This window comes from Aotus nancymaae, unplaced genomic scaffold (assembly GCF_030222135.1).
Source record: "Aotus nancymaae isolate 86718 unplaced genomic scaffold, 86718_ANA_hifiasm-v0.15.2.pri h1tg000018l, whole genome shotgun sequence".
Classification (NCBI taxonomy): domain Eukaryota; kingdom Metazoa; phylum Chordata; class Mammalia; order Primates; family Aotidae; genus Aotus; species Aotus nancymaae.
The window spans coordinates 19,448,452-19,470,288 of record NW_026988430.1 but is presented as its reverse complement, the minus strand read 5'-3'; the positions used below and the strand labels follow the sequence as shown (position 1 = coordinate 19,470,288).

The window sequence follows — 21,837 nt, the reverse complement described above, 5'->3', positions numbered from 1 at the left end:
CTCCGGAGAAAGACCCAGAGAGGTGCCTGCAGGCTCAAGAGGACTCCTGATGGGGCCTGCTGCTCCTTCACCTAGGTTTCGTAGGACTTGAATAAGCTTCCTGTGGACCATCCAGAGGGGTCTACGTCAGCCATCACCACATTGTTTTCTAGAGAAAAATTTTGAGAGCCAAGAGAAAGCTTAGCATCCCACCTCATGAGCAAGAGGGGCATGGTCTAGATAGTGACCCACCCCAGCTACTTTACTGAATTGAATCTGAACTGAAATGCCTTGAAACCCTCTCTTGGGGCCCCAAGTCCTGTGGCATTATAAGAGTGGCCTGTGCTAAAACATGAAATTTAATTGTTAGGCAAACACCACACCAGCAGCATAAGAAAAGAAACTTGCCCCCAAATCAGCCCCCTGAGCAGGCTTGGAATGCCAGCCAAGAGGTTGCAGCAGGCTGGTTAGAGCCTCCACCAGCCTGAAATGAGAGCTCCAAACTACCGTAACTACTGTTTACGATGTGGTTTAATGAGAATTGGAACTAGCCAGCCTATTAGCAGACAGCATCGGTGCGGAGGCCCCCAGCCCAGACCCCATGGTCTTCCCCTTCCCGAAGTGGGATGGACTTCCTCATGTGCATACACAGCACTTCGTCAATATAGATGGTGTTCTCTTTGACCTGGATCTCCTCCTGCAGGGCAAGCTGTCTGCGATGCAGCCCTTTCAGCTCTGCCTGAGCTTGGGCTAAAGTTTCCTTCAATCTAGGAGAAGGGGAAGAACAGAAGAGAATAATTTCTCTCTATGCATTGCTTTTTCAGGGGAAAGAATGTTCCGCAGTGTTCAGTGCAGGAGCCAAATTGATATGTCCTCTTCCCTTCCTCTCTCCTCATTAAGACAAAGATTTCACTAATTTTAAAATAAAAAGCATAATGAAAAAAAAGAGAGATTTCAAATTGGTGGCCACAGGCCAGATTCCATGACGTAGATACCTTATGAAATGCTGATGTTTAAAACAGCAGATTTTACCTAAACATCTGGATTTGGGCTTCTTTAGAATCATTCCATATAAGGATCCGTTTTCTGCAAGGCAACAATTTTGGCGGGAGGTGGTGGAGACTGCCCTCTAGGGAGGATTCCTCAAACATTACAGAGCAGGTAGGCTTCATTCACCCTGCTGGTCACTACCTAGCCTCTGCTTGAAATCCGGGTTGGGAGTGAGACCCGAAGGCCCTCTGCCCTGGCTGCTAGCCTACCTTGCAACGTTGTGGGTGAGCTCCTGAACCTCCTTCATTAGCCTGTACTGCACAACATCGCGACACAGCTCCACATTCGGCCGGTGCGTCCTGGTCTCCAAGCGCGTATGAGCCACCTTGGCTGGCCCTTCTTGGTCAAGGATGGCTTTTTCAAGAGCTGTCATATTTTTCTCCTGGGAAGCAATCTCTTCCATGACCTTACAAAAAGGATTAGAGTAGGTGAGGTCAAGTTGTGCTCCTCAAAACTCAACAGCTGACAGCAGATCGGTTGTGGTCATGTAAGTTAGGAAGAGGGAACCTCAGATTTCTTCTTAAGCAGGATGCCAGAGTTTGATCTCTCTTCCCTAAAGCAGCGATTGCTGGTGGGCAAGGTCTAAAGCCTTAGAACCTTATGGACTGAAGGGACAGGATCGGGCATTGTCACCTCATCTACCCACAGGAGAAGAATGCCCTCAGCAAAGGCCTGGCCAGAGTGGGATCTCACTGCTGCTCAAAGCCGCCTGCTCGCCTTGGTACAGGGTACCTTTGTATCGTGAGCAGAAAGTTGCCTATTTCCTCACCACTTCCCCCTGCTAGCACCAGCTCTGTCCTCTGGAAGCCTGGGGAAAGAAGGAGCAGTTCAGTCCAAATTTGACTGGTATTTTTGTGAGTGACTTTATGCACAGAAAAAGACTACTTTTAAGTTATTTGGTTTTAACAAAATTAATATTTAACTGGTTTAAAAATGTATTTCTTCATTAAGCATTTTTTTAAAACTTTACATCTGCTTTTGCAATATACACAAAAGTAGATAGAATAAGGAACCTCGTATACCCATCATCAGTTTGAACAATGAGCAATAGATGGCCAGTCTTGCTTCATCTATACTCCTGTCCATCAGCTTAGTTATTTTAAAGCAAATCTCAGATATTATTTCACTTAAATATTTGAGAATGTATTTCTAAGCATAAGGATTCTTTTTTTTCTTTTGAAATAACCACAGTACCTTTATCACACCAAAAAAGAGACAAAAGATTTATTCTTTAATATTATTATAATATTTAGCGATTAAATTTCACCAATAGTTCCATATATTTTGGTCAGAGTTGGTTTGTCCAAATTACATCCCAATGAGGTCCAGAAATTATACTTTGCTTTCTTAAGTTTCTTTTAAAACATTTCTTAAGCTTTTAATAAGTCCAGTTCACAGATATGCTATTTTTAAATTTAGCAAATATCAACAATTACTTTAAACTGATTTTGACTAATAGTTGCTCCCACTTCAAACTTACTTAAAGTTCTTCAAATATTTATTTAAAGCGGCAGTTATCAATTTGATATATAACTTTTTAAGAGATTTGAATTAAAAAATAAGACCTTCTGGAGTTCTTAAATAGATTTGTCAATCTAATAAATCAGTAAAAAATCATGATGCTTTGAATTCTCTTAAATAATCTAATGTTATCTTCAAAGTGAAAGTTTCAACTAAAATCATTGGCTAAAACAATTATTTAATTGCACATTGTAAAGTAATTTGTAAAAAACATGCCAAATCTCTCAAATTGTACAAATACCTTAACCATGCAAAATACATAGATAACAATACACTTAGAATAAAACTCCTACTGCTATGAGTGAGATCAAGAATCAGCAAACTATGGCCTATGGACCAAATCCAGTCTGCAACCTGTTTTTGTACAGACCATGAAGTAAGAATTTTTTTTTAAGTAATAGACTTTATTTTTTTAGAGCTGTTTTAAGTTTAAAGAAAAATTGAGAAGAAAGTAGAGTTCACGTATGCTTTCTCCCCGCTACCTGGGTTTCCCTTTTTATTAGCATCTTGCATTAGTGTAGTACATTTGTTATTAATACAATCGATGCGCCAATATTGATATATTATTATTAACTAAAGTCTATAGTTTACATGAAGGTTCACTCTCTGTGTTGTACATTCTATGGGTGTTTGTTTATCTGTTTGGGATGGAGTCACTCTGTCACCCAGGCTGGAGTGCAGTGGCACAATCTTGGCTCACTGCAACTCCACCTCCTGGATTCAAGAGATTCTCCTGCCTCAGCCCCCCAGATAGTTGGGATTACAGGCATGTACCACCACAACAGCCTAATTTTTGTATTTTTAGTAGAGACAGGGTTTCGCCATGTTGGCCAGGCTGGTCTTGAACCTCTGACCTCAGATGATCCACCCACCTCAGCCTCCCAAAGTGCTAGGATTACAGGCATGAGCCACCGCGCCTGGTAGAGTCTATAGGTTTTGATGGAAGTATAACTACATGTATCTACCTTTACAATATCATATAGAATATGTTTCACTGCCCTAAAGACCCCCTGGGGTGCCCCCATTGATCCTTCCTTCCTTCTTCCACCCACTGAAACCCCTGACAACCATTGATCTTTTTAGTTTCCATAGGTTTGTCTTTTCCAGAATGTCATATAATTGAAATCATGATTCATATCATACAGTATGAGTTTCAAATTGGCTTCTTTCACTTAGCAATATGCATTTAAAATTCCTCTATGTCTTTTCTTTTTTAAAAAATTTATTATACTTTAAGTTCTGGGGTACATGTGCAGAATGTGCAGGTTTGTTACATAGGTACACATGTACCATGGTGGTTTGCTGCATCCATCACTCCATCATCTACATTAGGTATTTCTCCTAATGCTATCCCTCCCCTAAGCCCCTCACCCCCTGCTTTCCCTCCACTAGCCCCCCACCCCCCGACAAGCCTCAATGTGAGATGTTCCCCTCCTTGTGTCCATGTGTTCTCATTGTTCAACACCCACTTACGAATGAGAACATATGATATTTAGTTTTCTGTTCTTGTGTCAGTTTGCTGAGAATGATGGTTTCCAGCTTCATCCATGTCCCTGCAAGGATATGAACTCATCCTTTTTTTATGTTTGCATAGTATTCCATGTTGTATATGTGCCACATTTTCTTTATCCAGTCTATCATTGATGGGCATTTGGGTTGGTTCCAAGTCTTTCCTATTGTGAACAGTGCCACAATAAACATATGTGTGCATGTGTCTTTATAATAGAATGGTTTATAATCCATTGGGTAAATGAGATTGCTGAGTCAAATGGAATTTCTATTTCTAGATCCTTGAGGAATTGCCACACTGTCTTCCACAATGGTTGAACTAATTTACACTCTTACCAACAGTGTAAAAATGTTCCTATTTCTCCACATCCTCTCCAGCATCTGTTGTCTCCTGAGTTTTTAATAATTGCCATTTTAACTGGCGTGAGATGGTATCTCAATGTGGTTTTGATTTGCATTTCTCTAATGACCAGTGATGATGATGAGCTTTTTTCATATTTGTTGGCTGCATAAATGTCTTCTTTTGAAAAATGTCTGTTCATATCCTTCACCCACTTTTTGATGGGGTTGTTTTTTTCTTGTAAATTTGTTTAAGTTCTTTGCAAATTTTAGATATCAGCCCCTTTTCATATGGGTAGATTGCAAAGGTTTTTTCCCATTCTGTTGGTTGCTGGTTCACTCTAATAATTTCTCTTGCTGTACAGAAGCTCTTGTTTAATTAGATCCCATTTGTCTATTTTGACTTTTGTTGCCATTGCTTTTAGTGTTTTAGTCATGAAGTCCTTGCCCATGCCTATGTCCTGAATGGTATTGCCTAGGTTTTCTTCTAGGGTTTTTATGGTGTTAGGTCTTATGTTTAAATCTTTAATTCATCTGGTGTTAATTTTTGTATAAGGTGTAAGGAAGGGATCCAGTTTCTGCTTTCTACACATGGCTAGCCAGTTTTCCCAAAAGCATTTATTAAATAGGAAATCCTTTCCCATTATTTCTGAGGCCTCTGCTCTGTTCCATTGGTCTATATATCTGTTTTGGTACTGGTACCATGCTGTTTTGATTACTGTAGCCTTGTAGTATAATTTAAAGTTAGGTGGACTGATGCCTCCAGCTCTGTTTTTTTTCTGTTGTTGTTGTTTTGTTTTGTTTTGCTTAGGATTGGCTTGGCTATGTGGGCTCTTTTTTGGTTCCATATGAAGTTTAAGGTGCTTTTTTCCAATTCCGTGAAAAAGTCAATGGTAGCTTGATGGGGATAGTGTTGAATCTATAAATTACTTTGGGCAGTATAGCCATTTTCACGATATTGATTCTTCCTATCCATTAGCATGAAATGTTTTTCCATCTGTTTGTGTCCTCTCATTTCCTTGAGCAGTGGTTTGTAGTCCTCTATGTCTTTTCATGACTTGATAGCTCATGCCTTTTTAGTGCTGAATAAAACCACAATTTATCCATCCATTCACCTATCTTAGGTGCTTTCAAGTTTTGGCAATCATGAATAAAGCTGCTATAGACATTCATATGCAGGATTTTGTATGAACATAAGTTTTCAATTCATCTGAGCAAATACCAAGGAAGGAGATTGCTGAATCCTAAGAGTATGTTTAGCCTTGTAAGAAAATGCCACACTGTCTTCCAAAGGGGCTGCACCATTTTGCATTCTCATCAGCAATGAATGAGAGTTCCTATTGCTCCACATCATCACCAGCATTTGGGGTTGTCAGTGCTTTGGATTTTCTGTAGGTGTATAGGGGTGTCTTGTTGTTGTTGTTGTTGTTTTGAGACAGAGTTTCGCTCTTGTTACCCAGGCTGGAGTGCAATGGTGCAATCGTGGCTCACCACAACCTCCGCCTCCTGGGTTCAGGCAATTCTCCTGCCTCAGCCTCCTGAGTAGCTGGGATTACAGGCACACATCATCATGCCCAGCTAATTTTTTGTATTTTTAGTAGAGACGGGGTTTCACCATGTTGACCAGGATGGTCTCGATGTCTTGACCTCATGATCCACCCGCCTCGGCCTCCCAAAGTTCTGGGATTACAGGCGTGAGCCACCGCGCCCAGCCTTGTTGTTGTTTTAACTTGCAGTTCCCTAATGACATATGAAATGAACATCTTTTCTTATGCTTACTTGCCCTCTGTATATCTGTATTGGTGAGGAGTCTGTTTAGATCTTTTGTTCTTTTTCAGTTGGTCTGTTTTCTTATTGTTGAATTTTAAGAGTTATTTGTATATTTTGGATAACAATCCTTTATCAGATATATATTTTGCAAATATTTTCTCCCAGTGTGTAGTTTTTCTTTTCATTGTCTTATGGGTTTTAAAATTTTTAAATGGTTGTGGAGAAAAAAGCAGAATATTGTCATGTGAAAATTATATAAAATTAAAACTTTAATGCCCATAAGTAAAGCTATATTAAAACACAGCCATGCTTATTCATTTATTTATTATTGCTTCTGAACTACCATGGCATAGCTAAGTCATGATGACTGACTGTATGTGATGTTCTTATGGCTTTGCACTGTTGCCCAGAGCACTATAAATCACAGTGACATGTTTATAACTTGACAGTTTTCCAACCGTGTATCACCGTACAGTGACATCTTATTTTATTGTTTTATTAGCAATGTGTCTTTGTCTGTTTCTGCTGCTATAACAAAATACCTGAGACTGAGTAACTTATAAAGTACAGGAATTTATTTCCCACAGTTCTGGAGGCTGAGAAGTTCAAGATCAAGGTCCTGGCAGGTGCAGTGTCTGGTTAGGCTACTCTCCACTTCAAGGTGGCACCTTGTTACTGCATCCTCTGGAGCAGACAAAAACTGCATTCTCACATGGTAGAAGGCAGGAACAAAGGGCCTAGCTAGTTGCATCCAGCCCTTTTATAAAGCACTAAGCTCACTCATGAAGGTGGAGCCTTCATGGCCTCATTGCCTCCTAAAGACTCCACCTCTTAATAGTGTTGCATTGGAAATTAATTCACAACATGAATTTTGGAGGGGACACAGACATTCAAACCATAGCACAGTGCATACCCATCATGTTAGAACAAGAAAAATGTGCTTTGTGAGTTGCATTTTTAAGGTGGAACATAGGTTCTGTTTATCAATTAGCTTTCAGACCACTGTGTTTATTTTGCAAGGACACTATAGGTTTGCTGAAAGAATACAATACACATTGACATTACCAGACTAATTCTCAACTCATAGAAAAGCAATCATCAGGGTCGGGATCCAAGATGGCCAAATAGGAACAGCTCTGGAGTGCAGTTCCCAGCCAGAACAGCAGAGGGTGAGTGCCCACCGCATTTCCAAACAAATTTTCACTGCCCATAGACCAGGATATTCCCAAGCTGAAAAGCACCACGAGTTTTCAGCATGGCAGTTTCAGCTGGTGCCAGCTTGGCGCACAGAAACTCACACAAATCTAGGCAGCCATTTCAACTGGAGCTTGGAATGCCTGGGAAACAGAGCCGCCCATTCACCTGAAAGGGAGGGGGCAGAGACAGGGAGCCAGGCAATCTGGCTCAGCGGGTACCACCCCCACAAAACAAGCAATCTGAAACACTCTGGATTGAGAGTTTCACAGCAAGGACAGCTGGACCTAGGACGGTCCAGCTCAGTGGGGGGAAGGGCAACCACCACTATCGAGGCAGTTCACATAGCAGCTGGGAAGAGCCTGCGGCAGCTCAGCAATGCCTCTGCTGGCAGGCTGTGACTAGACTACTCTGTGTGGGGCAGGGCATCTATGAAAAAAGGCAGCAGCACGACAGGAACTTATAAATAAAGCTGACCTTCCTAGGACAGAGCACCTGGGAAAAGACGTGGTTATGAGTTCCACTGCAGCAGACTTAAAAGTACCTGCTCAGCAGCTCTGCATGGAACAACGGAGCTCCCAGAACAGCACTTGAGCTCTTATAAGGGACAGACTGTCCCTCAAGCAGCTCCCCAACCCCCGTATACCCAAAGAGACACCTCATAAAGGAGAGCTCAGGCTGACATCTGTCAGGTACCCTTCTGGGATGAAGATAACAGAAGAAACCGGCAGCAACCCTTACTGTTCTGCAGCCCCTGTGGGTGATCCCCAGGCAAGCAGGGTCTGGAGTGGACCTCCAGCAGTCCTGCAGCAGAGGGGCCTGACTGTTAGAAGGAAAACTAAGAAACACAAAGAAATAACTTTATCATCGACAAAAAGGATGTCCACTCAGAGACCCCACCTGAAAGTCACCAACTACAAAGACCACAGGTAGATAAAGCCACTAAGATGGGAAGAAACCAGTGCAAAAAGGATGAAAACACCCAAAATCAGAATGCCTCTCCTCTTCCAAAGGATCACAACTCCTCACTGGCTAGGGATCAAAGATGGATGGAGAACGAATCTGATGAATTGACAGAAACAGGCTTCAGAAGGTGGGTAATAACAAACTTCTTTGAGCTAAAAGAACATGTGCTAACCCAATGCAAAGAAACGAAGAACCTAGAAAAAAGGTTAGATGAGATGCTAACTAGAATAAACAGATTAGAGAAGAATATAAATGACCTGATGAAGCTGAAAAACACAGCATGAGAACTTCTCAAAGCATACACAAGTTTCAATAGCTGAATCGACCAAGCAGAAGAAAGGATATCAGAGATTGAAGATCAACTCAATGAAATAAAATGAGAAGGAAGGAACAGAGAAAAAAGAGTAAAAAAGAAATGAATAAAGCCTCCAAGAAATATGGGATTATGTGAAAAGACCCAATCTACATCTGATAGGTATACCTGAATGTGATGGAGAGAATGAATCCAAGCTGGAAAACACTCTTCAGGATATTATCCAGGAGAACTTCCACAACCAAGCAAGCCAGGCCACCATTCAAGTCCAGGAAAGACAGAGAACACCACAGATATTCCTCAAGAAAAGCAACCCCATGGCACATAATTGTCAGATTCACCAGGGTTGAAATGAAGGAAAAAATGCTAAGGGCAACCAGAGAAAAAGGTAAGGTTACCCACAAAGGGAAGCCTATCAGACTCACAGCAGATCTCTCAGCAGAAATCCTACAAGCCAGAAGAGAGTGGGGGCCAATATTCAACATCCTTAAAGAAAAGAACTTTCAACCCAGAATTTCATATCCAGCCAAACTAAGCTTCATAAGCAAAGGAGAAAGAAAATCCTTTATGGACAAGCAATTGCTGAGAGATTTTGTCACCACCAGGCCTGCCTTACAAAAGCTCCTGAAAGAAGCACTAAACATAGAAAGGAACAAACAGTAGCAGCCACTCCCAAAAGGTACCAAATGGTAAAGAGCATCGACACAATGAAAAAAATGTGTCAACTAATGGGCAAAACAGCCAGCTAGCAACAAAATGGCAGGATCAAATCCACACATAACAATATTAACCTTAAATGTAAATGGGCTAAATGCCCCAATCAAAAGACACAGACTGGCAATTGGATAAAAAGTCAAGACCCATTGGTGTGCTGTATTCAGGAAACCCATCTCACATACAAGGACACACATAGGCTCAAAATAAAGGGATGGAGGAAGATTTATCAAGCAAATGGAGAGCAAAAAAAAAAAGCAGTAGTTGAAATCCTAGTCTCTGATAAAATGGACTTTAAAACAACAAAGATCAAAAGAGACAAAGAAGGACATTACATAATGGTAAAAGGATCAATGCATCAAGAAGAGCTAACAATCCTAAATATATACACACTCAATACAGGAGCACCCAGGTACATAAAGCAAGTTCTTAATGACCTACAAAGAGACTTAGACTCCCACACAATAATAGTGGGAGACTTTAACACTCCACTGTCAATATTAGACAGATCAATGAGACAGAAAATTAATAAGGATATCCAGGACTTTAACTCAGATCTGTACCAAGTGGAACTAATAGACATTTACAGAACCCTCCACCCCAAATCCACAGAATATACATTCTTCTCAGCACTGCATTGCACCTACTCTAAAATTGACCACATAATTGGAAGTAAATCACTCCTCAGCAAATGCAAAAGAAGGGAAATCATAACAGTCTCTCAGACCACAGGGCAATCAAATTAGAACTCAGAATTACGAAACTAACTCAGAACCGTACAGCTTCATGGAAACTGAACAACTGGCTCCTGAATGTCGACTGGATAAACAATGAAATGAAGGTAGAAATAAAGATGTTCTTTGAAACCAACAGGAACGAAGACACAACGTACCAGAATCTCTGGGACACATTTAAAGCAGTGTCTAGTGGGAAATTTATAGTAATAAAAAGCCACATAAGAAGCGAGGAAAGATCTAAAATCAACACCCTATCATCAAAATTGAAAGAGCTAGAGGATCAAGATCAAAAAAAACTCAAAACCTAGCAGAAGGCAAGAAATAACTAAGATCAGAGCAGAACTGAAGGAGATAGAGACACAAAAAACCCTTCAAAAAATCAATAAATCCAGGAGCTATTTTTTTGAAAAGATCAACAAAATAGACAGACCACTAGCCAGATTAATAAAAAAGAAAAGAGAGAAGAATCAAATAGATGCAATAAAAAACGATAAAGGGGATATCACCACCGATTCCATAGAAATTCAAACTACCATCAGAGATTACTACAAATAACTCTATGCACATAAACCAGTAAACCTGAAAGCAATGGATAAATTCCTGGACACTTGCACCCTCCCAAGCCTAAACCAGGAAGAAGTTGAAACCTTGAATAGATTAATAACAAGGGCTGAAGTTGAGGCAGCAATTAATAGCCTACCAACCAAAAAATGTCCAGATCCAGATGGGTTCACAGCCGAATTTTACCAGACGTACAAAGAGGTGCTGGTACCATTCCTTCTGAAACTATTCCAAACAATCCAAAAAGAGGGAATCCTTCCCAAATCATTTTATGAGACCAACATCATCCTGATACCAAAACCTGGCAGAGACTCAACAAAAAAAGAAAACCTCAGGCCAATATCCATGATGAATATAGATGCAAAAATCTTCAATAAAATACTGGCAAACCGATTGTAACAGCACATCAAAAAGCTTATACATCACGGTCAAGTAGGCTTCATTCTGGGGATGCAAGGCTGGTTTAACATACGCAAGTCTATAAACGTAATCCAACACATAAACAGAACCAAAGGCAAAAACCACATGATTATCTCAATAGATGCAGAGAAGGCCTTTGACAAAATTCAACAGCCCTTTATGCTAAAAACTCTCAATAAACTAGGTATCGAAGGAACATATCTCAAAACAACAAAAGCTATTTACGACAAACCCACAGCCAATATCATACTGAATGGGTAAAAACTGGAAGAATTCCCTTTGAAATCTGCCACTAGACAAGGATGCCCTCTCTCACCACTCCTATTCAATATAGTATTGGAAGTTCTAGCCAGAGCAATTAGGCAAGAAAAAAAAAAAAAGGGTATTCAATTAGGAAAGGAGGAAGTCAAATTGTCTCTATTTGCAGATGACAAGATTGCATATTTAGAAGACCCTATCATCTCAGCCCAAAATCTCCTGAAACTGATAAGCAACTTCAGCAGTCTCAGGATACAAAATCAATGTGCAGAAATCACAAGCATTCCTATACACCAATAACAGACAAACAGAGAGCCAAATCAAGAGCAAACACCCATTCACAATTGCTACAAAGAGAATAAAATACCTAGGAATACAACTAACAAAGGATGTAAAGGACCTCTTCAAGGAGAACTACAAACCACTGCTCAAGGAAATAAAAGAGGACACAAACAGATGGAGAAACATTCCATGCTCATGGTTAGGAAGAATCAATATTGTGAAAATGGCCACAATCTCTAAGCCCATTTTACTTATGTGAGCCTTCACCCAGTTGAAGAAAGACCCTGTTCCCCCAATGCTGCACTAACCTAGCAGCCAGTGGCCACATGTGGCTGCTGAGCATGCAAAATGTGCTTCATCCTAAACAAGATGCACCGTTAGTGTCAAATCCTACACATCAGATTTCTAAGACTTAAAACACGTAAAATATGTCATTATTTATGTTGATAAGTTGATGTGATACTTCATGTAGCAGGTTACATAAAACATAAAAATTAAGTTCACTTGTTTTCTACTTTTTTGTTTTTCTAAAGACGCTACTAGCAAGTGTAAAATGACACGTGTGGCTTGCATCATATCCCTCTTAGGCCCTGCTGCCCTAGAGTCTTTGCTCCTGTCACCTGCAGAGCCTTGGGCCCCTCTTCACCCAGGCTGCCTCCTGCGTGAGCTGTTGAGTCCATCTGGTCCCTCCTACAGTGTGAGGCCAGAAGAGGACGTAGCCTTTGTGTTTCCATCACAACATCGGGGTGGGGACAGGTGCAAGCTCAGGAGTCAGGCAGACCTAGTTTCGATGCCCAACTCTGCTTCTTACTAGTCACGAGACTTTAACAAAGTGATTCATCTTCTCCGCCTCAGTTTCCACATCTTTCAAATGGTAACATGTGATATTGTGAAATATTTATTTGGTCTTCTTCCCCACTCCTAAAACCCTTGGCATCTCTGGAGTGATGAGTGTCTTTTGTATGCTGGTGAAATGTCTGTTGGCTGGTGGCCCTGAATAACTTCAGGATGGAGGCTGGTCACCAGAAAGATTAAGGCAGAATTCGAGAGTTAGGACTTTCAGTCTTATTCTCCAACCTCCAGGAAGGGGAGAAAGGCTGAAGGTTGAGCTGATACTCAACCCAATCATGCCTATGTAATGAAGCCCCCATAAAAACCCAGAAGGTCAGGGTTCAGGGAGCTTCTGGATAGCTGAACACATGGAGGTTTCTGGAGGGTGGTGCCAGGAGAGAGCATGGAAGCTCCACACCCCTTCCCATGTGCCTTGCCCTATGCATCTCCTTCATCAAGCTGTTCATCTGTATCCTTATCAATATCCCTTATGATAACTGGGCGGATGTACGTCAAGTGTTTCCCTGAGTTCTGTGTGCTGCTCTAGCAAATTAACTGAACCCCAAAAGGAGGTCATGGGAATGTTGATTTACAGCTGGTTGGTCCAATAGCACAGGGCACAGCCCAAGACTTGTGACTGGCATCTGAAGTAGGGGCAGTCTTGTGGAACTGAGTCCTACTGAGCCCTGGGACCTGATGCTACCTCCAGTCAGACAGTGTGAGAACTGAATTAAATTAGAGGACACCCAGCTGGTGCCTGCTAGAAAATTGTTTGATTGGTGTGAGGAGCAATAAATACATCTGGTGTCAGAAGTGTTGTGTTGAGGAGTGTGTGAAAGTGGGAAAAACCCTTCTCTTCCCTGTCTCTCAGAAGATAATAAAGATATCTACCCATTTCAGCGTTGCTAAGACATAGTAATGTAATGGCACTGGGCACCCAAAGCAATGTGACTGTCATTCTCGCCATCAATGTTATTAACCATCCTTCAGGCGAGGTCACCACTTCAGATAAGAGCAGGACCATCAGCTCCCAAGTTCTAGATACCTCTTCCAAATGGTTTTCTCTCAATGTTCTTTCAGCAAAAATACTTTCATTCATGCTGCTGCTAAGACATTCTGTGCTGGTACAATTGATTTTTTTTTTTTTTTTTTGAGATGGCGTCTCACTCTGTTGCCCAGACTGGAGTGCAGTGGTGCAATCTTGGTTCAACACAACTTCTGCCTCCTGGGTTCCAGCAATTCTCCTGCCTCAGCCTCCCGAATGGCTGGGGTTACAGGTGCATGCCAACATGCCTGGTTAATGTTTGTATTTTTAGTAGAGACAGGGTTTCACTATGTTGGCCAGGCTGGTCTCAAACTCCTAACCTCAGGTGACTCGCCAGCCTCAGCCTCCCAAAGTGCTGGGACTACAGGCATGAGCCACCACACCCAGCCAGCGCAACTGATTTTTTAGACCTACGTGAAAGACTTTACTTTTGCCACTGTTCAATTTCACCTAACTAGTTTTAACTCGTCATTCCAGCCTGTCCAGACCATTTGAAATGCTCGTTTTAGATGTCCCTTCCAAACCTTCAGCCTTATACCTCCCAGCTCCTGCAGGGACTTTCTCCTTTATCAGGACTGGGCTCCCCACGGGCCCCTGTGAACCAGCTTCTTGCCTCCTTAGCCTCTTCCTCTCTTCTCAGCACTCTCCCCTCTTCACTCCTCTCCTATCTTAGATCCATCTTTCAAGGCCTATACTAAGTTCTTACTCCACCAGGGAGTCTCTGGAGTATTCCTTGGCTATCATCATCATCATCATCAATCAGCCATTTTATATTAGTTATATGTATAGTATTATATGTTAATTATATATGCAAATTGTGTGTGTGTGCGTGTGTGTGTGTGTGAAATGTATACATGCCAGGCATTGTTCTAAATATTTTATATGAGTTGTCTAATTTAACCCTGTCTGGGGAAGACTATTGTTTCTCCCCATTTTATCAAGAAGGAAACTAAGGAACAGGGGGCTTCAGGGTCTCCCTAAGGTCACACAGCAAGTGTTGAAGCCACAATTCAAACCGAATATGTCTGGCTCTGACATCTACTGGTTTCCACTAGGCTTGTCTACCTCTCCGTTTACTGAATATTGCAGCTTCACCCTCGATGATACCCTGGTTTGTCCTGCATATCACAGAAATAAATCTTGTCCACAACTGGACTCTGAGCTCCAGGAGGGAGTGTTAAGAATGTGGCAGCAGGACAGGGATTCAGGGGCTGAGAAGGCCTGGGCTCTACTCCCACCCTCCCACCTTGGGGCCCTTCCCCTCTCTGTCTCAGCTTCACCAGCAGTAAAGTGCAGGGCAGGCTCGCAGTGGCCTGCTGAAATGGGTAGCCTGAAATCCACCAGTGTGGGAGTATTTGTACTACAGATAAAGGCAAATGCTATGCGAAGGACGCTAATCTGTAGAATTTGCCGATATTTGTAGTACAAATACTCCCATGTTGTATTTGCAATACCAATACTAACCTCCTCTGATACGGTTTGCTCCATGTTCCCACCCAAATCTCATCTTAAATTGTAATCCCCACATGTTGAGGGAGGAACCTGGTGGGAGGTAATTGGATCATGGGGGCAGTTTCCCCCATGCTGTTCTCATGACAGTGTGGGAGTTCTCAAGAGATCTGATGGTTTTAAAAGTGGCAGTTTCCCTTTCACTCTTTCTGTCTCCTTCCACCTGTGAAGAAGGTGCTTGCTCCTCCTTCACCTTCTGCCATGAGTGTAAGTTTCCTGAGGCCTCCCCAGCCGTGCAGAAGCGTGAGTCAATTAAAGCTCTTTCCTTTAGAAATTACCCAGTCTTGGGTAGCTCTTTACAGCAATGTGAAAGTGGACTAAATACACCCTCTGAGAGCCAATTTACCAGCACAACACTGGATAACCAGGAGTAACAACCAGCTAGAGACCTAAAGCTACAACCAGGTTTGGAGAAACTGGCTGCATCGACTCCTGTAACTTCAGAGTCCTAAAGGACATGTGAGAGCATGTACTCCATTTCCATATTTCACATACGGAGGAATGGTGACTGGAGTGGGAAGACAGCCAGGCACAAAGCTGCAGCCAGCCCGTAAGCCTCCCGTCTCCTGCCTCAAGGCTCTGTCCTTTGCATTTCTGTTTTCTGCAGCAGTGAGTGACGATGGAGGCCGAGAGTGGGGCAAAGTCCCACTCCAGTCCCCAAAAACCCAAGGCCTGCTGCTAAGCTGGAGAGATATAAATGACCCTTACCCATGAGTTAACCCAGTATTCCAAGCCCAGAAGTCTAGCGGTCTGGCCCAGGGGCCTTCTTGTTTTCCATGACGAAACCTCCTGAATCTGCTCTTCTTCCATGCTCCCTCAAGGGGCCTCACCTTGGCCAGATGAACAGCCAGCTTGTCCCTGGCATCCTTGGTATCCTTCAGCCCATTCCTGAATGCCGTGTCCACCACATCACACTGCTTGCGCAGATCATTGGCTGTCTGGGACAGGATTCGATCCACCAGGGCTTTTAGCATCAGGGAGTTGTTCCGCTGCTTGTCAGCCTTCTCCACGTTGGTGTTGGAGAAGTCCAACCAGTCTTCCAGACTCACAGAGCTGAAACAGATCCCATGCTTTCATTCACAGTATATTTGGGGTAGGGAAGGGGATTGGGGAAAGGGATGAGCCATACCTAACCTCTTATCAGAAGCACCTAGAATGTTTCCGTATCTATAGGCAGAGCACATAGTGGTCTGCCAGTATCAACAGCTGTCACTTTGGGCAACTTCCCTACTCTAGCATTGGGCTGGCAACTTATAGACATAATCTCATTTAATCCTCATGATGGCCAAGTGAGCTAACTAAATTTTATAATCCCCATTTTACAGATGAGGAAATCTGGGCTCAGAAAAATAAAGTAACTTGGGTGAGATAGCACAGCTAGAGATAATTTGAGCATCAAAATAAATACTAATGTAACAGATTATAAAACACTGAATAAAATAGAAACCATACATCTATACAGATTTAAATAAACAAGTGAATAAACTACTAGTTTGAAGAGGAACTGTCTCTGTCTTCTGGAATGACACTGATGAACCTCAAAATAATGTTAATTGGAAGAAACCAGATACACACACACACACACACACACACACACACACACACACACACACACATCTAGTATATAATGCTGTTTAATGAAAAGCCGGCAAAACAACCCTATTAGAAGTCAGGAAAGTTATTACCGTCAGGAGGGAGGGAGGGAGTATTGATTGGAAGAGGACAACATAATAGGGATTGTGATAATGTTTTCTTTCTTGACCTAGTGGTGATATGAGGCTTGTTCAGTTTGTGATTAGAGGCAGCCTCTGAGATGTCCCTTAGTGATCACCCACCTCCTGGTGTCCATGCCTTTGTGTAATCCCCTTGCCTTGAGTATGGGATGAATTTATTGACTTGCTTCTCACAAACAGAAGGATGTCACTTCTGGGATAAGGATGTAAAAAAAACAGTGGCTTCTGTCATGGGTCTCTCTCTCTCTCTCTCTCTCTGTCTTTCCTCCCTCCCTCCCTCTCTCTCTCTCTCTCTCAGATCACTCATTATGGGAGAAACCAGTGCCATGTCATGGGACTTCCCCATGGTGAAATTCACATGGCAAGGAACCAAGGCCCACCATCACCCATAATCAGCTTGGAATTGGACCCTACCCAGGTCGAGCCTTCAGATGGACTGCAACCCTGGCAGCTGGCTTGACTACAACCTCAGAAGACATTGAGCCTGGGACACCCAGTTAAACAGGGCTTGGCTTCCCAACCCACAGGAACCATGAGATAATAAATGTTTATAGTCTTAAGCTGCAAAGTTTTGGGATAGCTTATTATACAGCAAAAGGTAACTAACACAATGATAATGCCTTGAACTGTGTGTTTATTATTTGTGCACTTTCCTATGTATATGTTTTATTTCAAAATGGAGGTTTTAAAAATTAGAGTGAGTTAGGCTGTGATATAATGTTAACTGAAAATGCAAATGATTAGATGTCACAGAAAAGGTATATAGTATAATCCCATTTTTATAAACTAAACAAAGTTTACCATGTGTGAGTGCATATGTACATATGTTTGTATGAACATGCAGCTAACACCAGTTATCTCAGTGGATGTAAAAATGGAAAGAGGAAAATTAATTTGCTCTTCATACATTTTTAGATTCTTTTACTTATTAAAAACATGTATAGATGAAGGAATACATTTTTTATCCTTTAAAAGTTTTGTGTCAGACTTTCTTAGTTAGTAGGCCTAACCTGGAGGATCAGGAGTCTCTGGGCCCAATGTCAAGGTCATCAACATTTAGCACTGCCTTTGCCCCAAGCCCACCACTTCCAACCTCTCAGCCAGCTGCAAGGATGAGTCACTAGGTCTTGCTTGTCTAAGAAACACTGGGACATCACCAGGCCGCCAACACATACAGCACGAGGAAGACTGCAAGACCCACTCACTTTGGCTCAATCCTCACGGTGTTCTCAGAATATCTGATGTTTGGTGAGTTGTTGTTGAGTGAGAAGCAGATGTCATCTATGGTCAGGGCCACAAACTTGTCCTTCAAATCCTTCTCAAGATTGTACTTGGCAGAGCGGTTCATCCTGAAGAGAGAGAAAGTAAACTGGGTTTCTGCCTCTGGAATGCCCAGGTGGCACCCACAGATCCTCGGGGAGCTCCTGGAAAGTGAAGCTGCAGCGAGGTCTGGTGCAGGATGATGGTATTGCCTCCCCAACTCCCATCACCCCAACACTCACGCATATACCATTTGATGCCTGGTGACAAATCCACGTAACCAAACATGGACTTGGAGATCCTCCCTTCTACACTGACATTTTCCAGTGTCACCACTGCAGAGCCTACTGTGTGTGAGAGGTCAGCCCAGGCAGTGGGCTCCAGAGCCCTCCAGTTTATAACCAAGGTAAAATCCAGCCCCAGCCCCACCCTTACCAGAGGGCGGCTGCCATGTATGAGGGATGTGGCCAGCTCTTACCGTGAGTGCTGGGAGATCTGAGGACACAAAGTGGGAGTGGGAGTACTGAACCCCATTCTTTCTGTGCCATGGAGCTCAGCTTTTGTGGGCACTGCCTGTTCTCAAAATTCCCAGTGGAGATTTGGAGAGCAGCCCAAAACATCATACCTAATCTGCTCAGAAGCCTCCTCCAAGGTACGGGTCAGCAGAGCCATAACACCCCGGATGATCTCAGCCTCCTTTATCAGCTCATGATCCACCGTGTCGTGCACCAGGTCAATGCCAACACGCTTGTCCCTGGCAGGGGGAAAGGCAGCCAGTCAGCCAACACGTGCAACACGAGGTGACTCAATGTTGGCAAATGTCTACACTGTCAGAACGACCTGCACAACTGATCTGAGTGTTACTCAATCCATCTGGTGACGCAGTGGATGACAGATATTAGTTGGTGTCTATTTGACTTCAAAACATTCAAACACAATGAAGAAAAATTGACTGGTGACTTGGTCTGAAACATGCCAAATGGACCTTTTGTCCCCCAAGTAGAAGAAAGTTTTAAATAATAATAATACATTCAAAGACCTGTTTCCTTCCTTGATCCTCATCCAGCGTGTAGACAAACAATTAAATACAGAAAGATGTTTTATAGTAATAATAACTATTAGTAATAACACCAATATTAATATTACCTCCACCACTGAGCACTTACTCTGTGACAGGCATTGTGCTGAGCTATTTTTTTTAAGACGGAATTTTGCTCGTCACCCAGGCTGGAGTGCAATGATGTGACTTCGGCCCACTGCAACCTCTGCCTCCCGGGTTCAAGCAGTTCTCCTGCCTCAGCCTCCTGAGTAGCTGGGAATACAGGTGCCCACCACCATGCCCAGCTAATTTTTGTATTTTTAGTAGATACAGGGTTTCACCATGTTGGCCAGGCTGGTCTCGAGCTCTTGACCTCAGGTGATTCACCTGCCTCGGCCTCCCAAAGTGCTGGGATTATAGGCATGAGCCACCACACCCGGCCGTGCTGAGCTTTTTATATATAAACATTCTTTCTTAGCCCTTTCAAGTACAGATGGGGAAACTGAGTTTCAGAGAGATTAAGAAGCGACCTGCCCAGGGTCAAGGAACTGTGCATCGCATGTGCTTTTAGCCATTACTCCGTCCTCCTCCCAAACAGACCCTGCTGGATGATGTTTTGCTCTTTTTCAACCTGCATGATGGTGCTTGGCAAGGAGGCTCCCCTACTCATTCGCTGTGTGCCCCTAGCCACTATATAACCTCCCTGTGCCTTGGTTTCCTTTTCTGCAAAATAGGGATAATTACTAGTACTTCATAGGATTGTGGCACACTACAAATGAGATATATAAGCATAAGATACAGTACCTGGCACATAGTACATGCTCAATAAACTTAGCAACCTATACGTTATAATTATCCTTAGGCTTAGACTTGAGCCAGCTGGGTGTTGAGCTCTTTGATGAGCTGCTATTTCTCTTTGCTTCATAGACTTTCTAAATCTAGCTGGGAAGAGTGCTTCCTGGTTGCTGCAAAGGGTCCTGGTTACCCTTATGTAAGGAATAGGGCTTTCCAAGAAGACAGAAGCATGGTGCCTTTGAGAAACTGCAAGTAGCGCCACACGCCTAAGCACGTCCCATTATTGGGAATGAGATATGGAGAGGTCACTGGGGTCCCTATAATGATGAACATTGGTTTGCTAAGCTAAGAAGCTTTAAATTTATCTTGAAGCCATTGGGGTTTGAAGAATTCTAAGCATGGCGGTGACCTGGAAAAATCTGCTTTTGGAAAAGTTCACTCAACAGCCAATGTGAAGGGTACACTAGATTACAGGGGATTACGGTAATAGCAAGAAGACATGTTGGGGCATTCCGGCTAGGGCTGTGGCAGGACCCAGGTCTAGAAACCAGCATCACCCCAGAGTAGAGAGGATCATTCTATTCAATGGATTTATAGGAGGGAAATAATAATAAAAGGCATGTTCACATAGGGCTGTCTGGATTACAGAGTGCTTCTGTGTAGCTCTGCATTGGAGAGATGTACTGTTCCCCAGGAGCTGCAGTGTCTCTTCTCACCTTCTTCCTTGGCAGTAGAACCCCTGATTTTTTAGCTGAGTACCTGGCTGCCCAAAGTAAAGCCAATCGTTTCCCAGCTTCTGTTGGTGTGGTCATGTGATTAAGTTCTGGTCAATAGGATGCAAATAGAAATGATGAATGCCAGACCTCACTTACTTCTACTTGCTGGAATGTAGACATAATGGCTGGAGCTCCAGCTGCCATCTTAAATCACGAGGTAACATCGGCAGTGAAAGCCATGTGCAGTAGAGCAGTAAGACAGACAAATCTTGGAACCCTAAAACTGTGGCCCACCATTCCAACCCTGAACTGACTATCTCTAGACTCTTTAAATGTAAGAGAGAAAGAAATCATTTTCTTTAAACTCAATGTTATTTTGGAGTTTTCTGTTACCCACAACCAAGCCTAGTCCTAAAGTATATTTGAGTTGAGTTAGTCAAGAGCAGAGTTGAGGCATGAACTAAGTCCAGTGCCCCTTACACTGCCCGGCACCAGGGGCATGCTGGGATAACTTCAGGCTCTAAAAGAATACCTGCTCACCTGTCGTGTTCTAATTCACTATTCCACACAGCCAGCATAAAAGGTTACTACCCAGCATCTCATTTGTCACAACAGATGAATCATTTGAGGGACCTTCCCTCCTACCTGTATGCCAGGCACATCTCAGTAATGTGCAAGGGCTCTTTCAAGCTCTCCAGGGCTTTTTCCAATCTGATCTTGTATATGAGTAGATCATCAGTTTCATTCACAAGCTGCTCAACTTTGTCATCTAACTCCTTCTTCCAGAACCGGACTTCTTCGAGTCTCTGTTCTGAAGCACACAGAGAAGTTACATCTGGGTTGATCTATCCCAAGGTAGCCAATGTTTGAATTAGAAACTTGAGGACTGTTGTAAAACTACCTGTGATATGTTCTTTTCCTCTTAGAGCTGTGCTACTTGGAGCATCTTTTCATCTTTGTAAAAGGTTATTTGCAGGAAGGAAGGAAAATATATTTTCTTACAGTCCACATTAAATTTATCATTCTATACTCATTAGTTCTTCAGTGTCCACTGTTTTTAATAACTTTTAATTTTATCAAAGCTATAAATGTATGTTGTTTGAAAAATCAAATAGTATCACAAATTATTAAAATTCTCTGAGCTGTCCCTACCCACTCCCACCTTCTGGGGGCAGCCACTTTAAACACACTTATCACTTCTTCTAGCATTTGCTTATACTGCTATTCATTCATTATCAGTTTTGAGAATATATATTGATTTCCTATGACAAAAGATAATGATTTGCTCTTAATCAA

At 42.6% G+C, this 21,837-nt stretch overlaps 1 protein-coding gene across 1 annotated transcript in view; it reads right to left on the bottom strand.

Annotated features, from left to right (window-relative positions):
- Positions 1–492: 492 nt before the first annotated feature.
- Positions 493–21,837, bottom strand: part of TEKT1 (tektin 1) — a 32,087-nt gene continuing 10,742 nt past the window's right edge. The window contains exons 3-8 of the mRNA XM_012445570.3: positions 21,187–21,352; positions 18,617–18,745; positions 17,937–18,080; positions 15,829–16,051; positions 1,239–1,435; positions 493–746 (exon numbers count right to left, since the gene is read on the bottom strand). Coding sequence (XP_012300993.2) covers positions 539–746; positions 1,239–1,435; positions 15,829–16,051; positions 17,937–18,080; positions 18,617–18,745; positions 21,187–21,352 — 1,067 coding nt within the window. The 3' untranslated portion in view covers positions 493–538. The remainder of the gene's footprint in view (positions 747–1,238; positions 1,436–15,828; positions 16,052–17,936; positions 18,081–18,616; positions 18,746–21,186; positions 21,353–21,837) is intronic.